Here is a 15,283-nt window from a genome sequence, read left to right as displayed (position 1 = left end):
ATGTTGCGAAAGTGGTCAAGACATACTTGGAAACGTTGATATGGGAAGTCCTACTCCACTCGCCGTATTCTCCAGATGTTGCTCCCTCAGACTATCACTTGTTTTTATCAATGGCACAAGGCCTCGCTGACCAGCACTTCCAGTCTTATGAGGAAGTAAAAAATTGTATCGATTCGTAGATCGCTTCAGAAGAAAACCAGTTTTTTCAACACGGGATTTGTACGCTGCCCAAAATATGGGAAAATGTAATGGCGAGTGATGGACAATACTTTGAATCATAAATGTATAACCAGTTGTTTACAATAAAACCTCGAAATTCTGAAAACTAAAGCTCCCATACCCTCAACGATCCGCCCGTCCCGCACCAAATCCTCACATCGGTGGCCCCCCTTACAATCAGATGGGCAACCTAACCGATCCCTATCAGGACCAGCCGAATGAATTCGAATGTTCTGCCTGAGAAACGGCCTCGCTTTCATCCTCTTCTCCCGGAGTTAATGATCTGATTTCCCGTAGGTTCGCCGGGAAAACGGGAAAGCGTATCCCTCCCCCACCCTCCGGGTGGAAAAGTCAGCGATTTTCGCCCCCAGATACGGCGCGCCAATAAGGTACGCGTCCTTGCGGGGTCAAAGGGAAGGGATGGACGTCCCCAAGGATCGATTCTACGAACGTTAGGAGATTGCGATACAAAACTGATGCCGGCCAAAAGACCCTCCATCCGGGGGAAATCGAAATGGGATGAAGCCCATTATTCCCGAATTGAGGGCGGTTAGATTTGGTTAGAAGTCGACACATCATCGACAGCAGGGTTGAAAAGGGGATGTTTGAGGTGTTTTAGCTGGATTTATGGGAATTTGAACCTTTGGCGTCTGGTTGTTTATAACTGGTGTTTTTTTAGCTGCATGAGAAGTTTCGATGGTTGATTGATGTCTATGGTTTGACAGTTGGGAATGTCAAATTGTGTTGACGTTTCTGTTCAGTGACGTTTGGTCATAGAGTAATGAACAGAGATAGACGAAGTATACGCAATTTTTACAAGTCTCCAATATGGTTAGATTACGTTTTCGGATTGTGATATATTTTCGAATCCACAATTCTACTATATCATTAGGAATGTATATTATATTGAATGAAAAATATTTATTTGAGGGATTTCCGTTTAAATATGCAAATTTGAATATTTGGAATCCGATATTTTTCCTAATTATTGAATTTGTAATAAGCAGAATATTTATTATTTTCTGTATCTACCTGCTGAAATCCAAGGTTTGGCAACTTTTGCTCTCCTAGTGTCATCGGTTGTTTCACGTCTTTTGGCGCGCTTGAAGTTTGTTTTCTGAATTTCTTCTATATTGAGGTATTTATTTCGATATATTTTGAGTTGATATGAAACTTTGATTCACTATGGGACATAAGAAGTACGTTCTTTGTGGAGAAACTCGCGAATTGAGTGAAATATCGTATCACTGATATGTTTTCGTTTCCGCGCGCTTCAAATTTGATAGTTCATGTTGGGGACAAAATTTGCTTACTGAAAATGATATCTGCTTCCTCTATCTATGTTTACTACTCTGAGGTTTTGGTAATTCATCACGAATCATTTTACGCTAGAAGAATGCTTCCAAATTGTGGTAATTTACTTTGAAAAAATGAATCTGTTCGGGAAGTTCAAAAAGCACTTCGTCCATTTTACATAATCGGCCTAGTAAGCAAGCAATTCGTGTAGTTATCAATCGTGTTCGCACTAATTTTACCCTTCTCGATTAAAAACTATCAACAAAACAAAGTAATGCGCGTACCGAAGAGAATATCCCTGCTTTTGCGCAAAACCGTATATGTAGCAAAGACAATCCTAAACAGTCATAAACGAATCACCATAACATCTTTACAATGACTATTTGGTGCAGTTTACACGATGGTGGCATCATCTGTCCTTATTTCTTTCGAAATAAGAGATGAAATGTGATAACTGTCAATGGTAAGTGCTATCGAGACATGCTACTGATTTTTTGCTTCCAAAAATGAATCAGCTGAACATCGACGACATTTGACAGAGAGACAGAGCAACTTGCCAAACAGAGCGCTCAACCTTCAACACATTCCAAAGTCAATTTGGTGATAACTTTATTTCCAGAAGTGCTCTTGTTTGTCAACTGGCCCCCTCGTTCGTGCGATTTAACGCCTCTTGATTAATTTTTATGGAGCTATGTTAAGTCATTGAGTTGAGCCGATAAATCATAAACTCTTCAAGCTACAATTGACGCCATACGGCGATATTTATTGGAGAAAGTAGTGAAAAATTGGACTGCTCGAATGGACTATCTACGGCCCAAACATGATCCTCATAGCAAATTACATTGAAAAAAACTGCAGAAACCAATGTAGTATTCTTATTCGAATTTTCTATCTATTATTCACTCGGGTGATTTACCAAACTCGCCTTCGTATATCCTTATAACTTTCCATAATAGAATAATTCCTCCAAAATCTAATAGAATCGTGTATTTCTCCAATTCAACATCTTGGAAGTATCGCCGACGACATAATTGAAAGTTGGCGTGTTGTATACGTCGTCGAAATGAGTGATTTAATTTAGACAAGACATTAGTCAAACCACCACTCCCAAGTGGTCTGAAAGGAATAACGTGCTATTATTGAATCAAAGACCACCATTATTGACACAGCGTAACGCGATTGAGTTATAACTGTATTAGGAAGAAGTTTGGGTAATCTTATAGATCTTTGGGGCAAGTCTTATTGGAAACTCTTTGATTCTATCTATCTGTGATTCATTGATTGTCGTTTATTTATTATTATTATTCTCTCATTAGAGAACCTTGAAAAAATATTTCTTTTAGTTTTTTTTTAAGTATTAGGTTCTCTATTGAGTGGCATAAGGACTCTTGGGCTCTCTATAGCCTATTATATCCGACCACTATCTGCTTTCGCTCAAGGCAGCATGGAAGCTTGCTGATAACGTTCTACAAACCACTTGCTGTCTTAGTTTGACAAGCTGAAAATATAAATTGCTATATAAATTGAAAGCTTTTCGATGTTAAAGATGCAACAGGCACCGTAAGGACAATTGTGGAAAATGTCGATAAAACCATGGACTTATGGAGTCCAACCGTAATGTCAGAACTGTTTCGATTGCTCAAGAGCTAAAAATTGCCCAAAAAACCGTTTGGAACACTTTGCGCATAAGACTAGTCTCAAGAAGAAGCTCGATGTATAGGTACCACACGAGTTAAAAAACTAAAAATTTCCATCTCTGAATTGCCGTTTAATCGGAACAAAATCGATCCATTTTTGCAGCGGTTAGTGACTGTTGATGAAAAGTGACGACAACGTCAAGCAAAAACGGTCGTCGTCGAAATGCGGTCAGTCGGCGGAAACGGTGGTCAAGCTAGAATTGACGGCTATGAAGGTTTTGCTGTGTGTTTGGTGGGATTGGCAGGGAATTATCTACTATGAGCTGCTTCCCTACGGCACAATTGTTAACTCGGAACTGCTTGGGAGCTTGGTTGGAAAGTTCTTATGCATCCTCCCTATAGTCTGGACCTGGCACCAACTGATTACTATCTGTTTCTGTCCATGGCGAACAATTTTGCTTGTGAAAATCGACTGTTTCAATTTTTTGCCAATAGGGACGTGAGATTCTATGAGAGAGGAATTATGATATTACCTTCAAAATGGAGACAAGTTATCGAACAAAACGGCGCATATTTGACATTATTCGGATCATTCTAACTGTGGCAAGCATCGTTTTACATGCAAAATAATAGATTTTTTTTTTACTACACCTTGTATATTGGACGTTGAACTGTGACATAAACAAATCTAAAAACACAGAACTTGACAGGCCATTAGTTAAAAGAAACAAGTTTAGATTATAGCTAAACCGGACTAGACCAATTTGATAGTATATTCTAAAACAAGTTGCAGAATGGGCTCCTATTCCAACACGAATGCGAAATTCGAACGCATGAGTGTTGGAATTGCCTTCTGCAACGAGTATTAGACGATATTTTCTCTATTTCAGTCAAGTTTTGTGAAATATCATCGATATTCAATGAAAAATTTAGATTATACATCCTAGTGACTTTTGTATTGTATCTTGGCAGTTGGTGTGAAAATTGACAAATTACCGAACTTGAATCGTACCTACGTTTCGCATTTTGAAATAATTTATAATTACGCATTAAATTCGTGAATTATGTCTGACGAAAACGATTTAACACCACCAGAATTATGAACAATTTCGAATAATGTTGACAATCAATTCACTATATCCAAATTATAATATTATATTGACAATTGACATGTGTAGATATTTGATAGGATCGGAAGTCAGCGTTGACCTTCCATAAAAACTCGAATATTTTGACGTTTATGATCTACGTTCTCAGTTTTTTCACGACAACAACGATTCAACCAACCACCGATGCCACATCGCGTCTATTTTCGCAACACAAACGAATTAAAATCCCAAACTTTTCAAGCCCAAAGCTACACAATCTGCATGCCATCACAGCAGCACCATCACCAATCGTGACCCAAAAAAGCGATAACAACTCGATCCAAGACGGCGTAAATCTTATCTCCGCACCACGCGAAATAGGCAATGAAAAATCATCGCCAACCCTAATAGGAACATCAATTTCCCGAACTTTTCCATCATCGATCCACGTCGATGATAAAACGTAGGGCCGTTAAAACTTTTCCCTAATTGACGATATCACCCCCCACCCCTCCCTTCTTCTCATCACATATTTTCGATCACGAAACCGTAAATGTAACACTTCGAACTTTTGGTCGTTGAGGAGGCCCTATCTCACGAATCGTCTTCGTCCACCTGTGCTAGCAGGAAAATTTTCTTGGAATTTCCGTCAGATGCAGGGACATCTTTATCTTCGCAGTAGGAGAGTGGGGGTGGTAGAGGGGGGAGGGGGTGATTTTGCCGAGGTTCGGGGTGGTATTGCACCCTGACACGGAACATAGCACCCCCGTCGTACAAGCCTATAATTAACATGGTAATTTGGGGGCGTGAGGTTGGCAGTATGTCTTGCTGGCGTGTAGTGGCCAGCCTGGTGAGCAGGGACGGATCTGGTAAAATTTGATTTTGTTTATAGGTGTTGGCGAGGACGGCCTGCAAATAGTGTTTCTTCAAGGTGTGAAGGTGCCCCACCCAAAGGAAAATTGAGTACGCCTAGATTCAGTTAGTGTTATGTCACAAAAAAATTCGAAAAAAGTCAAAAGGAGGAATGGGAAATCAATTCCTGCAAGTTGATATTTTTCCAAAACGTTAAGATGCTTTATCCCCCTGCACTTTCTGCAAACGCTCTTATATGCTTTCTTCTTGGATGCCCGCAAATCCAACATGCTAATAACTAGTGATTCACGGCTTTACTTGATATTCAAGCTACTTGAATTAGGCTTGACTTGAAATCAACTGATCTTCAACTCTTCAAGTCAAGTAGTAGTTTTTCTATGTTAAGAACTTGATGAATGAATACTTGATTGACATTCAGTAACTACTGTTTGACTTGAACTGGAGTTGATTTAAAGTCAAGTAGCTTGAATATCAAGTAAAGCCGTGAAGTCCTACAAATAACGTATGCCTCAAAAGATTTGGCACAATTTTCTTTATACTATTTAAAAAAAAAATATGTTTTTACGGCAATTTTTCCGAATAAGTTTTATTAAAGGTTTTACGAGTATAAACAACAAAATTATCGATTCAAGTTAAATATATATAAATGGCTGTGGTCTTCAAAAACACGCAGTCCTCTAGTAACATCTCGTATCAAGAAGTATTGGACTGTTCAAACATCAATTTCGCGAATTTTACTGAAACTCCGCCCTCTTGATTTTTTGCTCGTTTTCCAGCCTTCATCTACAGGGTGTTTCTAAATTGGAGTAAAAAGGAAATTGGGATATTCTTTGGATAATTTTCAGAAACGCTTTGTTTTCGAGATACAAGAATTTTTTTGTTGTCTTCCTTTTTGTGATGAGTTTACCAGTTTAATGAGTCTTTGTTAATCTTCGCTACAGATTGGGTAAATAAGTAACAAACCTTATTTGAAATGAATCTATTCATCACAGCTTTCTAACTGGATAATTATAATAATTTGGATGTTCCTGAGGATTACTAGAGAATTGTTTGCAATTTTTTCGCGAAATCGGTAGCAGCCACAACAAAACTAAAAGAAACCTATAAGTGTAGTACTCAGGGGATCACGGCTTGATTTAATATTCATACAACTTTACTTGGCTTGACTTGAAATCATCTCAAGTTCAAGTCAAGTAGTAGTTTTCCTATGTAAAGTCAAGTAATTAAGAAGTAAATACTTGACTTGAAATTTAAGAACTACTATTTGACTTGAACTTGAGTTGATTTCAAGTCAAGCCAAGTCAAGTAGCTTGAATATCAAGTCAAGCCGTGAATCAAGTAGAGTACCTGATAAATAAATACTTAACGTGACAACGAAAAACTACTACTCGACTTGAACTTGAGTTGATTTCAAGTCAACCCAAGTGAAGTAGCTTGAATATCAAGTCAATCCGTGAATCCCTAATAGTATTAGACCAGCGTTTTCTTAAATTTTTCTAAACTACCAATGGTCCTCCAATAAAATGTGCTGGAGGAAAGAAGCGGGCACTCTTCCAGAAAAAATTTCACCCTGATGTAGATTTGCATGCAAAATTGGCGTATCACATGATGAAAACTTTGAATTGGAGTATATCTATACCAAATTCAAATTCATTATCTTGTGAAGGGAAGGTACTATGAGAAAAAAAACTTGAAAAAAATAAAACTTTAATACTTTGTATCTCGAAAACAAAGCTCTTACGGGACCATGTTTATTGGACATTTTTTTTTATAATGATCCGAGGAATTGATCATTTTCGTTTTTACCACCAATTCAGGAACGACTGGAATACTTTTCTAGACTCTCTCAAACGGTCATATTGAAGGATTTTGCTCATTAACGAACCTAACCTGCAAACTTCAAATTTTTAGATACTCTCAGCGAATGAAACTAACTTGACTTGACTTGAAATCAAGTCAAGTTCAAGTTAAGTAGTAGTTTTTCAATGTCAATGATAAATAGATACTAGACTTGACATTGAAAAACTACTACTTAACTTGAACTTGAATTGATTTCAAGTCAAGACCAAGTCAAATAGCTTGAATCTCAAGTCGAGCATTGAATACCTAAATGGAACCAAATCCCTCTCCAACCAAAACAACCAGCCACCCCTCACCTACTAAAATCCAACCCTGTCGCCTCGCCGGCACTGCCCTAGGGCTCATTTTGGCGCTATCACGGCTAGATCGACCTGGTTGTTTATTATAATTGCATGATATACATATAAATTGATTGTACTAGCGTGGCAGCAGTGGTGGAGGTGGGGTTGATGACTTCATATATACGGGTTGCATACACCGGCGATGATTACTTTATTGACGGATAAATCGAGGTTCACTTGTTCGACACACACACACACGCCAGCTCCGATACCGTCACGGCCGTCCTGATTAATTTCGAATTGACCATGCCTTGTGTACTTGCCAGAAGTCACGTGAATCTGAGCGTGTTATTATGTCGTAAAGCAAAGTGACGGTGATTTCTGTATTTGCGACGGGGTGTTTGTACCGGGTGTGATCGTTAATTATGAGAGGTGATAGCGTTGGATTGATGAATTCCGAGAATATTCGGGGATATTGAAGAAAAATGGGGAAAGGGCTGATGTGAAGTAGGGAGCTTTTGAGCGCTCGTTTATTTATGCCTTAATTGCACCCTTCGAGTCCACAGGACTGTAGATAACAGGCCAATTGAAAAGTTCCCGGTCTACCATTAGTAACACACATTTTTTTTGACTAAATTCGATTTTATTATTCAACATAGTTGCCTTCTAAGGAGATACAGCGATTTTAGCGATCTTACAACTTTTCGATACCATTTTTGTAGTACGATTTGTCTTTCGCTTCGAAATAGGCCACAGTTTCGGCGATTGCTTCGTCATTGGCGTTAAATTTGTTTCCAGCGAGCATTCTTTTGAGGTCTGAGAACAGGAAAAAGTCGCTGGGGGCCAGTTCTGGCGAATACGGTGGATTCAGAAGCAATTCGAAGCCCAATTCATGCAATTTTACCATTGTTTTCATTGATTTGTGGCACGGCGCATTGTCTTGATGAAACAGCACTTTTTCCTCAAGTGGGGCCGTTTTTTAACGATTCCATCCTTTCAACGATCCAATAACGCTATATAATAATCGCTGTTGATGGTCTGGCTTTTTTGGAGGTAATCAATGAATATTATACCTTGCGCGTCCCAGAAAACTGATGCCATAACCTTGCCAGCTGACTGTTAAGTGGATTTGGTTCATCGTATGCAGTCCACTCAGCTGACTGTCGATTGGAGTCCGAAGTGAAATGATGAAGCCATGTTTCATTCATTGTCACATATCGACGCCAAAATTCAGATTTATTGCACAGCTTCAAACACTGCTCAAAATCATTAACACGTTGTTGCTTTTGATCGATTGTGATCTCGCGCGGCACTCATTTTGCATACAGCTTTCTCATGTACGAATTTTCGTGAATGATATGATGTACACGTTCAGATGATATCTTCACAATGTCTGTTATCTCGATCAACTTCACTTTACGTTCATTCAAAATTATTTTGTGAACTTTTTGATTTTTTTGTCGGTAATAGCCTCTTTTGGGCGTCCACTGCGTTCACCGTCTTCGGTGCTCATTTCACCACGTTTAAACTTAGCTACCAATCAATGATGGTTGATCCTCCTGGTGCAGACCCCGGAAACTCTTCATCAGGCCAAGATTTTGCTTCAACTGTATTTTTTTCCTTCAAAAAGCAATATTTTATCAGCTCACGAAATTCTTTTTTTGTCAAATTTATGATAAGCAATTTTTCTTATTTTCTGTATCTACCTGCTGAGAACTAAGGTTTGGCAACTTTTGATCCCCTAGTGTCATCGGTTGTTTCACGTCATTTGGCACGCTTGAAGTTTGTTTTCTGAATTTCTGATATATTTAGGTATTCATTTCAATATATTTTGAGTTAATATGAAACGTTCATTTACTATGGGACATAAGAAGTGCTTCTTTTGTGGAGAAACTCGGGAATTGAGTGAAATATATCATCACTGATATGTTTTCATTTCCGCGCGTTTCATGTCAAATTCGATAGTTCATGTTGGGGACAAAATTTGCTTACTGAAAATGACATATACTCCCTCTTTCTATAATTATTACTCTGAGAATTGAATTCATGCTATGATGAAATCATATCGGTTCAAATACATCAAGGTGAAATGCAAACTTGCAATAAACTATTCGCCAACCCACAATAAATATTAACGAACCACCCCTGATTGATATTAGAATCTTATGATTAATAATTAATGTCATCTTTGTAATCTGATAATAAAAGTTTTCATCATCTTTGTAATCTGATAATAAAAGTTTTCAGTATAAAGATCAAAATTGAATTTTTAATCTGAAAACCTTATTGTAAGCCTTCACAATTCTTATGATGTCTTCTGAATTGTACCGAATATTCCACATGAATTATTTATCATTGAGAGTATTGAACCAAAATACCTAAAAACAATATAAACCAAATAATGATAATAAAAATAATAATAAAAAACTTACAATTCCCTTCCTTCCAGGTTTGGTTCCAAAACCGGCGAGCCAAGTGGCGCAAGAAGGAACACACCAAAAAGGGCCCAGGCCGACCTGCACACAACGCCCACCCCCAGTCCTGCTCTGGCGAGCCCATACCCCCTGCGGAACTCCGCGCCAGGGAAAGGGCCCGAAGAAGAAAAAAGCTGCAGAAAGCCTTAGAACGCCAAGCCAGAAAACTGAGAGCCAAGGGCATCGCGGTGGACTTGGTGGCCTTGAAACGGGAATACCTGAGCCAAAGGGGCGCGGACCTTGACAGTGATAGTGATATTGACGTGGTGGGGGACTCTGGGGCGGAATCAGAGGGGTTCCCCAACAGTCTGTTCTCGGTCTCCTCCGATACCGGCATGGATCTGTCGAGTACGTCGCCAGACGAGAAAATCAGGCGGGCGAATCCCTTCAGCATAGAATCGTTGTTGAACACTTAAACTGGTGATTGTGCAATATTAAAACGTAAGACTCAAAAACATTCCCATCTTGTTAAGATGAGGAAACAAACAGATGTAGTGTATCAGTGCCATAAGTAACCTTAGACTTTAAACGAAAGTTTCTTGGGTACGAACTGTATATTTAAAAGCTACTGAGTAATTTATTGTATATGTAAATAAAAACGAAATTCTTGGCTTTTTAAGGAGCATAAACTATTATGAATCTCAATACGAAAAATTGTAAATATTCGAGAATGTCCTTGTGTATAAACGTCCAAAATGATCTGAATATTGTATTTATTTATAGTTTTAAGGGTAAAACACATAGAACAGCAATACATTCCACAGTTCAAACTGCTTAGAGTTAGACTTAAACATTTCATATCCACACGTGCATGTCTTCTTTAGGTTTTCAATGAATCTGATAGATTACAAAGAACAGTTTGACGCTATGGAATCGACTAGCGAGTAGCTCCACCAAAACCCAGCAAAATTCTTCTCAAATTCTGTAATTATCACTTTAGAAGGTGAATGACTGCATTGAAGGCTATCCATTATTTTTGTCCTAATTGATGTTTTCTCTAGTCGAATCCATATCTTATCATGACATATCATACCTTGTAACCAGGGCAAAACAAGATATCAGAGATTTTTTTTTATTATTATGCAATGTTGTCTAGAAATTGGATAATGCAGCTTCAATAAACGAATTTGATGAATTCCTTATTTTCGTGATCTACAATACCGTAATGTTCTTCTATATCAAAGTAAAAGATAAGTATATATTATTTATTCGATAAAGACTTTTATTTCAACCTTTATACATCTAATGACATTGATAAAACCAGATACCAAAATATACATTGAACAATTTGCACATACCAAAGATTTTGATTGAAAAAATCTTTAAAAAATCAATCAAATGTCTATATGAAATTTCAAAGAAAGATAAGGGTAGCCCTATGATAATACGTAGATGCGCCCTTGGACAATCGTTCAGTGATGAGTATTGACTCCAGCCTTAAAGAGAAAAGGGTTGATTCTTCGGCCATTGAGGAGAGAATAAAGAAGTTTAACTTTCAACCAATCATAAAATAGTGTTGATTGTTTTAACATTTAGAACCAATCAGAACTATATTGTGACACCAGTCAGCTGATGAAAACATCGACTATCTCACTTCTATGTTGGATTCCACTCTATCTATGCGCTATATAAATATTATTAGTTCATATTACTTGATGAAAATCGAAAAAGTGTGGTCGCATGTCCATTTTTCAAATAAATATTGCAAAAATGTGTGATGAAGCAATGGGAGCAGCTGCTGCAAAAAACGGATTTATTTCCACAAAAATCCCAAAAAATTTTACGAAAAATCCTCCAAGGAATAATTAATTCAGTTGGTCTGCTTTATTGAACAAGGCAGTAAAAGGCTTACATTTCTCCCCCTTCTGAAGAAGTGAAAGAGCTTGTTACATACGGGTTGTGCAACGAAGACCTTTTTTAGTGAGTACACGAAAGCTATTACCTTTTTTCAGCTAAAATATCATCCCAGATTTCATAAAGACCTATTTCGAGAATCAACAAGCTGCATCATTATTCCTATAAGGATCTGCATAATATATCTCACACTTACATCACGAGTTTTCTAAATAATCAGCAATTATCGATCTAAAGCCTCTAATCTGCGGAAACTGATCTTAAACCGGTCCAGTTCTCATGCAATCTCACCGGCAGTTAGATTGAAGTTTATTGACACAATATTTATCCGTTTTATTTATTCATTGATTTGCAGCTCGACAGTCTCGATGTGGACGGGTTGTTATAATAATAATAATGGATTTGCATGTTGGCTACCTTGTGGGTAATAAGGATAAATTGGCAGGCATGCAAGGCGCTTTTTTTTAACGGGGGAAAATGACTCAATTACTGATGAATTCTGCCGTATGAAGTTTGCTCGTCGCATATAGGAGTCCCTCCCTATGTTGCTTCTGTGTTCTAATATCGAGCGTTCTTCTTTTTTGTATGGAGGTCTCTATTAATTTCCAATCATCAATTCAACTTCAACGGTAATGACAATCTTAATCTTAGGTATTACTTCGTTGAGCAATAGTCTAAATGGAAAATTATACCTGGAGGAAATATTGTGGAATATTTTATTATCTTAAGATTCAGAGCAAAATGATGCTACAAATGCCATAAGTAACTACAATTCTTTAATTCAAATGATACAATTATTTATTAGTAATATGGCAATATGGATTTATAGTTTTATTATTTATTCACAAGCTCTATTGAGATTTTTTTTTCATTTCAATGAGGACATGAATCTAAACTGAGATTACACACAGTATATTTTCTATGAAAAGTCTTCATCGATGAAGGACCAGGCAACCTTATGGAACAATTGTCACTGTTTAATTTTTTTTGCTATAACGCTTGCCGTTTTGCAATAGATAGCTGTAGCGGTGAGTGGTAGTCGAAAGAAATAGATCGTAGATGTCATACAATAAGTTTAAGTATTTGTTAACATAACGCCATCGAAATATTAGTCGATTTGTGTCTGCATCATAAAGTTATTATCGATTAAACATGTCAGCTTACGAGCCAAATTCTCGTCATTTGCAGGTGATTTCAATTTTCTGCTTTCATATGAAGAAATCAGCGGCTGAGGCTCATGGAATGTTTCGAGAGAAGCTTCAACGCCTCAAGAACGCTGATTTTGACGTCGAAGATTGTCGAAAATGCAGAATTGAAGGCATTACTTGATCAAGACTCGTGTCAAACGTAACAAAAATTGGCAGGATCTTTGGAAGTGACGCAACAAGCCATTTCAAAACGCCTGAAAGTCATGGGAATGATTCAGAAACAAGGAAATTGGGTTCCGTACGAGTTGAATCCGAGAGATGTTGAACGGCGTTTGTTTGCTTGTGAATAGGTGCTTGCAAGGCAAAGGCGGAAGCTTGTTCTGCATCGCATTGTGACTGTAGGCTAAAAAGGGGTTCATTGCGATAATTCCATGCACATAAAATCATGGGGATATCCTGGACATGATTCCACGTCGACGGCCAAACCGAATATATATATACACAGTTCCGAAGTTATGCTCAGTATTTGGTGGGATCAGCTCGGCGTAGTGAAATTATGAGTCGTAAAAACCGACTGAAACAATCAAGGCGATCGTTATCGAACGCAATTAATTCGTTTGAGCCGAGCATCGAAAGACAAACGGCCGCAAGACAGCGAGAGACATGATAAAGTATTTCTACAGCATAACAATGCTCGACCCCATGTTGCGAAAGTGGTCAAGACATACTTGGAAATGTTGAAATGGGAAATTCTACCCCGACCGCCGTATTCTCCAGACGTTGTTCCCTCGGACTGTTACTTGTTTCTATCAATGGCTGAGCACCACTTCAGGTCTTACGAAGAAATAAAAAATTGGATCGATTCGTGGATCGCTTCAAAATATGACCGGTTTTTTCAACGCGGGATTCGTACGCTGCCCGAAAGATAAGAGGAAGACAATATGTATGTCAGTTTTTTACAATAAAGCCTCGAATTTCGAAAAAAAAACGGAGAAAGCTAAGTACGACTATGTAATAATCTACAACATAAAAAAAATAAAATTAACCGGCGATAATTTTTCCATGAGCCTGCTGCATGGTCCTCTGCAGTGTTTTTTACCTTACATTCAAATCCTCGAAATCTCCAAAAAACCAAAATAACCCTCTCACCACATATTTATCAATCCGCAGCAGAACCCAAAGTAGCAATTACCATCTAATTGAATCACCCAAAACACCCCCCACTCCTCCCCCTCCTAAGTTTTCGCCGGAAGCTCGATTATTCCCACGTTAACCGAAGATAAATCACCCCAGCGTTGGAAACGCGATTCCGATTGGCGACGACGATAAGGGCGAGAGCACGGTAAAAAATACCGCGCTCGTCCCTGCCTGATGCGATGGTATTAGGCCAATTGAAAAGTCCCCGGTCTGATGCACAGATGGCGGTGCTAGTATAAGATCCATATGATTTTAGTTATTACCAACCTTCAAACGATACGTGTCAAAATTTGACAGCAGTCCGACCATTAGTGAGATATTGGGTTGTGAGTGTAGCTACTTTAGTTATTCGATAAAAGATGGAAAAAATAATTTCGTGTGCTGATAAAATATTGCTTTTTGAAGGGAAAAAATACAGTTGAAGTAAAATCTTGGCTTGATGAAGAGTTTCCGGTGTCTGCACCAGGAAAATCAACCATCATTGATTGTTATGCTAAATTTAAACGTGGTTAAATGAGCACCGAAGACGGCGAACGCAGTGTACTCCCAAAAGAGGCTGTAACCGTCGAAAAAATCAAAAAAATTCATAAAATAATTTTGAATGACCGTAAAGTGAAGTTAATTGAGATAGCAGACATTGTGAAGATATCATCTGAAAGTGTACATCATATCATTCACGAATATTTGTACATGAGAAAGCTGTGTGCGAAATTGGTGCCGCGCGAGCTCACAATCGATCGAAAGCAACACAGTGTTAATGATTCTTAGCAGTGTTTGAAGCTGTTTAAGTGCAATAAACCTGAATTTTTGCGTCGATATGTGACAATGGATGAAACATGGCTGCATCATTTTACTCCGGAGTCCAATCTACAGTCAGCTGAGTGGACTGCACACAATGAACCAACTCCAAAGCGTGGAAAGATGCAACAGTCAGCTGGCAAGGTTATGTCATTACCTCCAAAAGGACCAGACCATCAACAGCGATTATTATATAGCGTCATTGGATCGTTTGAAGAATTAAATCGTTAAAAGACGGCCTCATTTGAAGAAAAAAGGTGCTGTTTCATCAAGACAATGCGCCGTGCCACAAATCAATGGAAACAATAGCAATATTGCATGATTCGGGCTTCGAATTGCTTCTGCATCCACCGTTTTCGCCAGATCTGGCCCCCAGCGACTTTTTACTGTTCTCAGACCTCAAAATAATGCTCGCTGGAAAAAATTTAGCGCCAATGAAGAAGTAATCACCGAAACTAAGGCCTATTTTGAAGCGAAAGACCAATCGTACTACAAAAATGGTATCGAGAAGTTAAAAGATCGCTATAATCGCTCTATCGCCCTCGAAGGCAACTATGT

General features: G+C 38.3%; 1 protein-coding gene across 3 annotated transcripts in view; it reads left to right on the top strand.

The window, feature by feature from the left end:
* LOC123681755 (homeobox protein unc-4) overlaps positions 1-10,427 on the top strand; it is a 174,873-nt gene extending 164,446 nt beyond the window's left edge. For all 3 annotated transcript variants that reach the window (XM_045620029.1, XM_045620027.1, XM_045620028.1), the window contains exon 3: positions 9,704-10,427. In XM_045620029.1, the coding sequence (XP_045475985.1) occupies positions 9,704-10,144 (441 nt within the window). In that variant the 3' untranslated portion in view covers positions 10,145-10,427. The remainder of the gene's footprint in view (positions 1-9,703) is intronic.
* Positions 10,428-15,283: the final 4,856 nt, after the last annotated feature.

Source organism: Harmonia axyridis, chromosome 6 (assembly GCF_914767665.1).
Source record: "Harmonia axyridis chromosome 6, icHarAxyr1.1, whole genome shotgun sequence".
Lineage (NCBI taxonomy): Eukaryota > Metazoa > Arthropoda > Insecta > Coleoptera > Coccinellidae > Harmonia > Harmonia axyridis.
The sequence above is the reverse complement of the archived record's forward strand: the minus strand, read 5'-3'. Positions and strand labels throughout refer to the sequence as shown.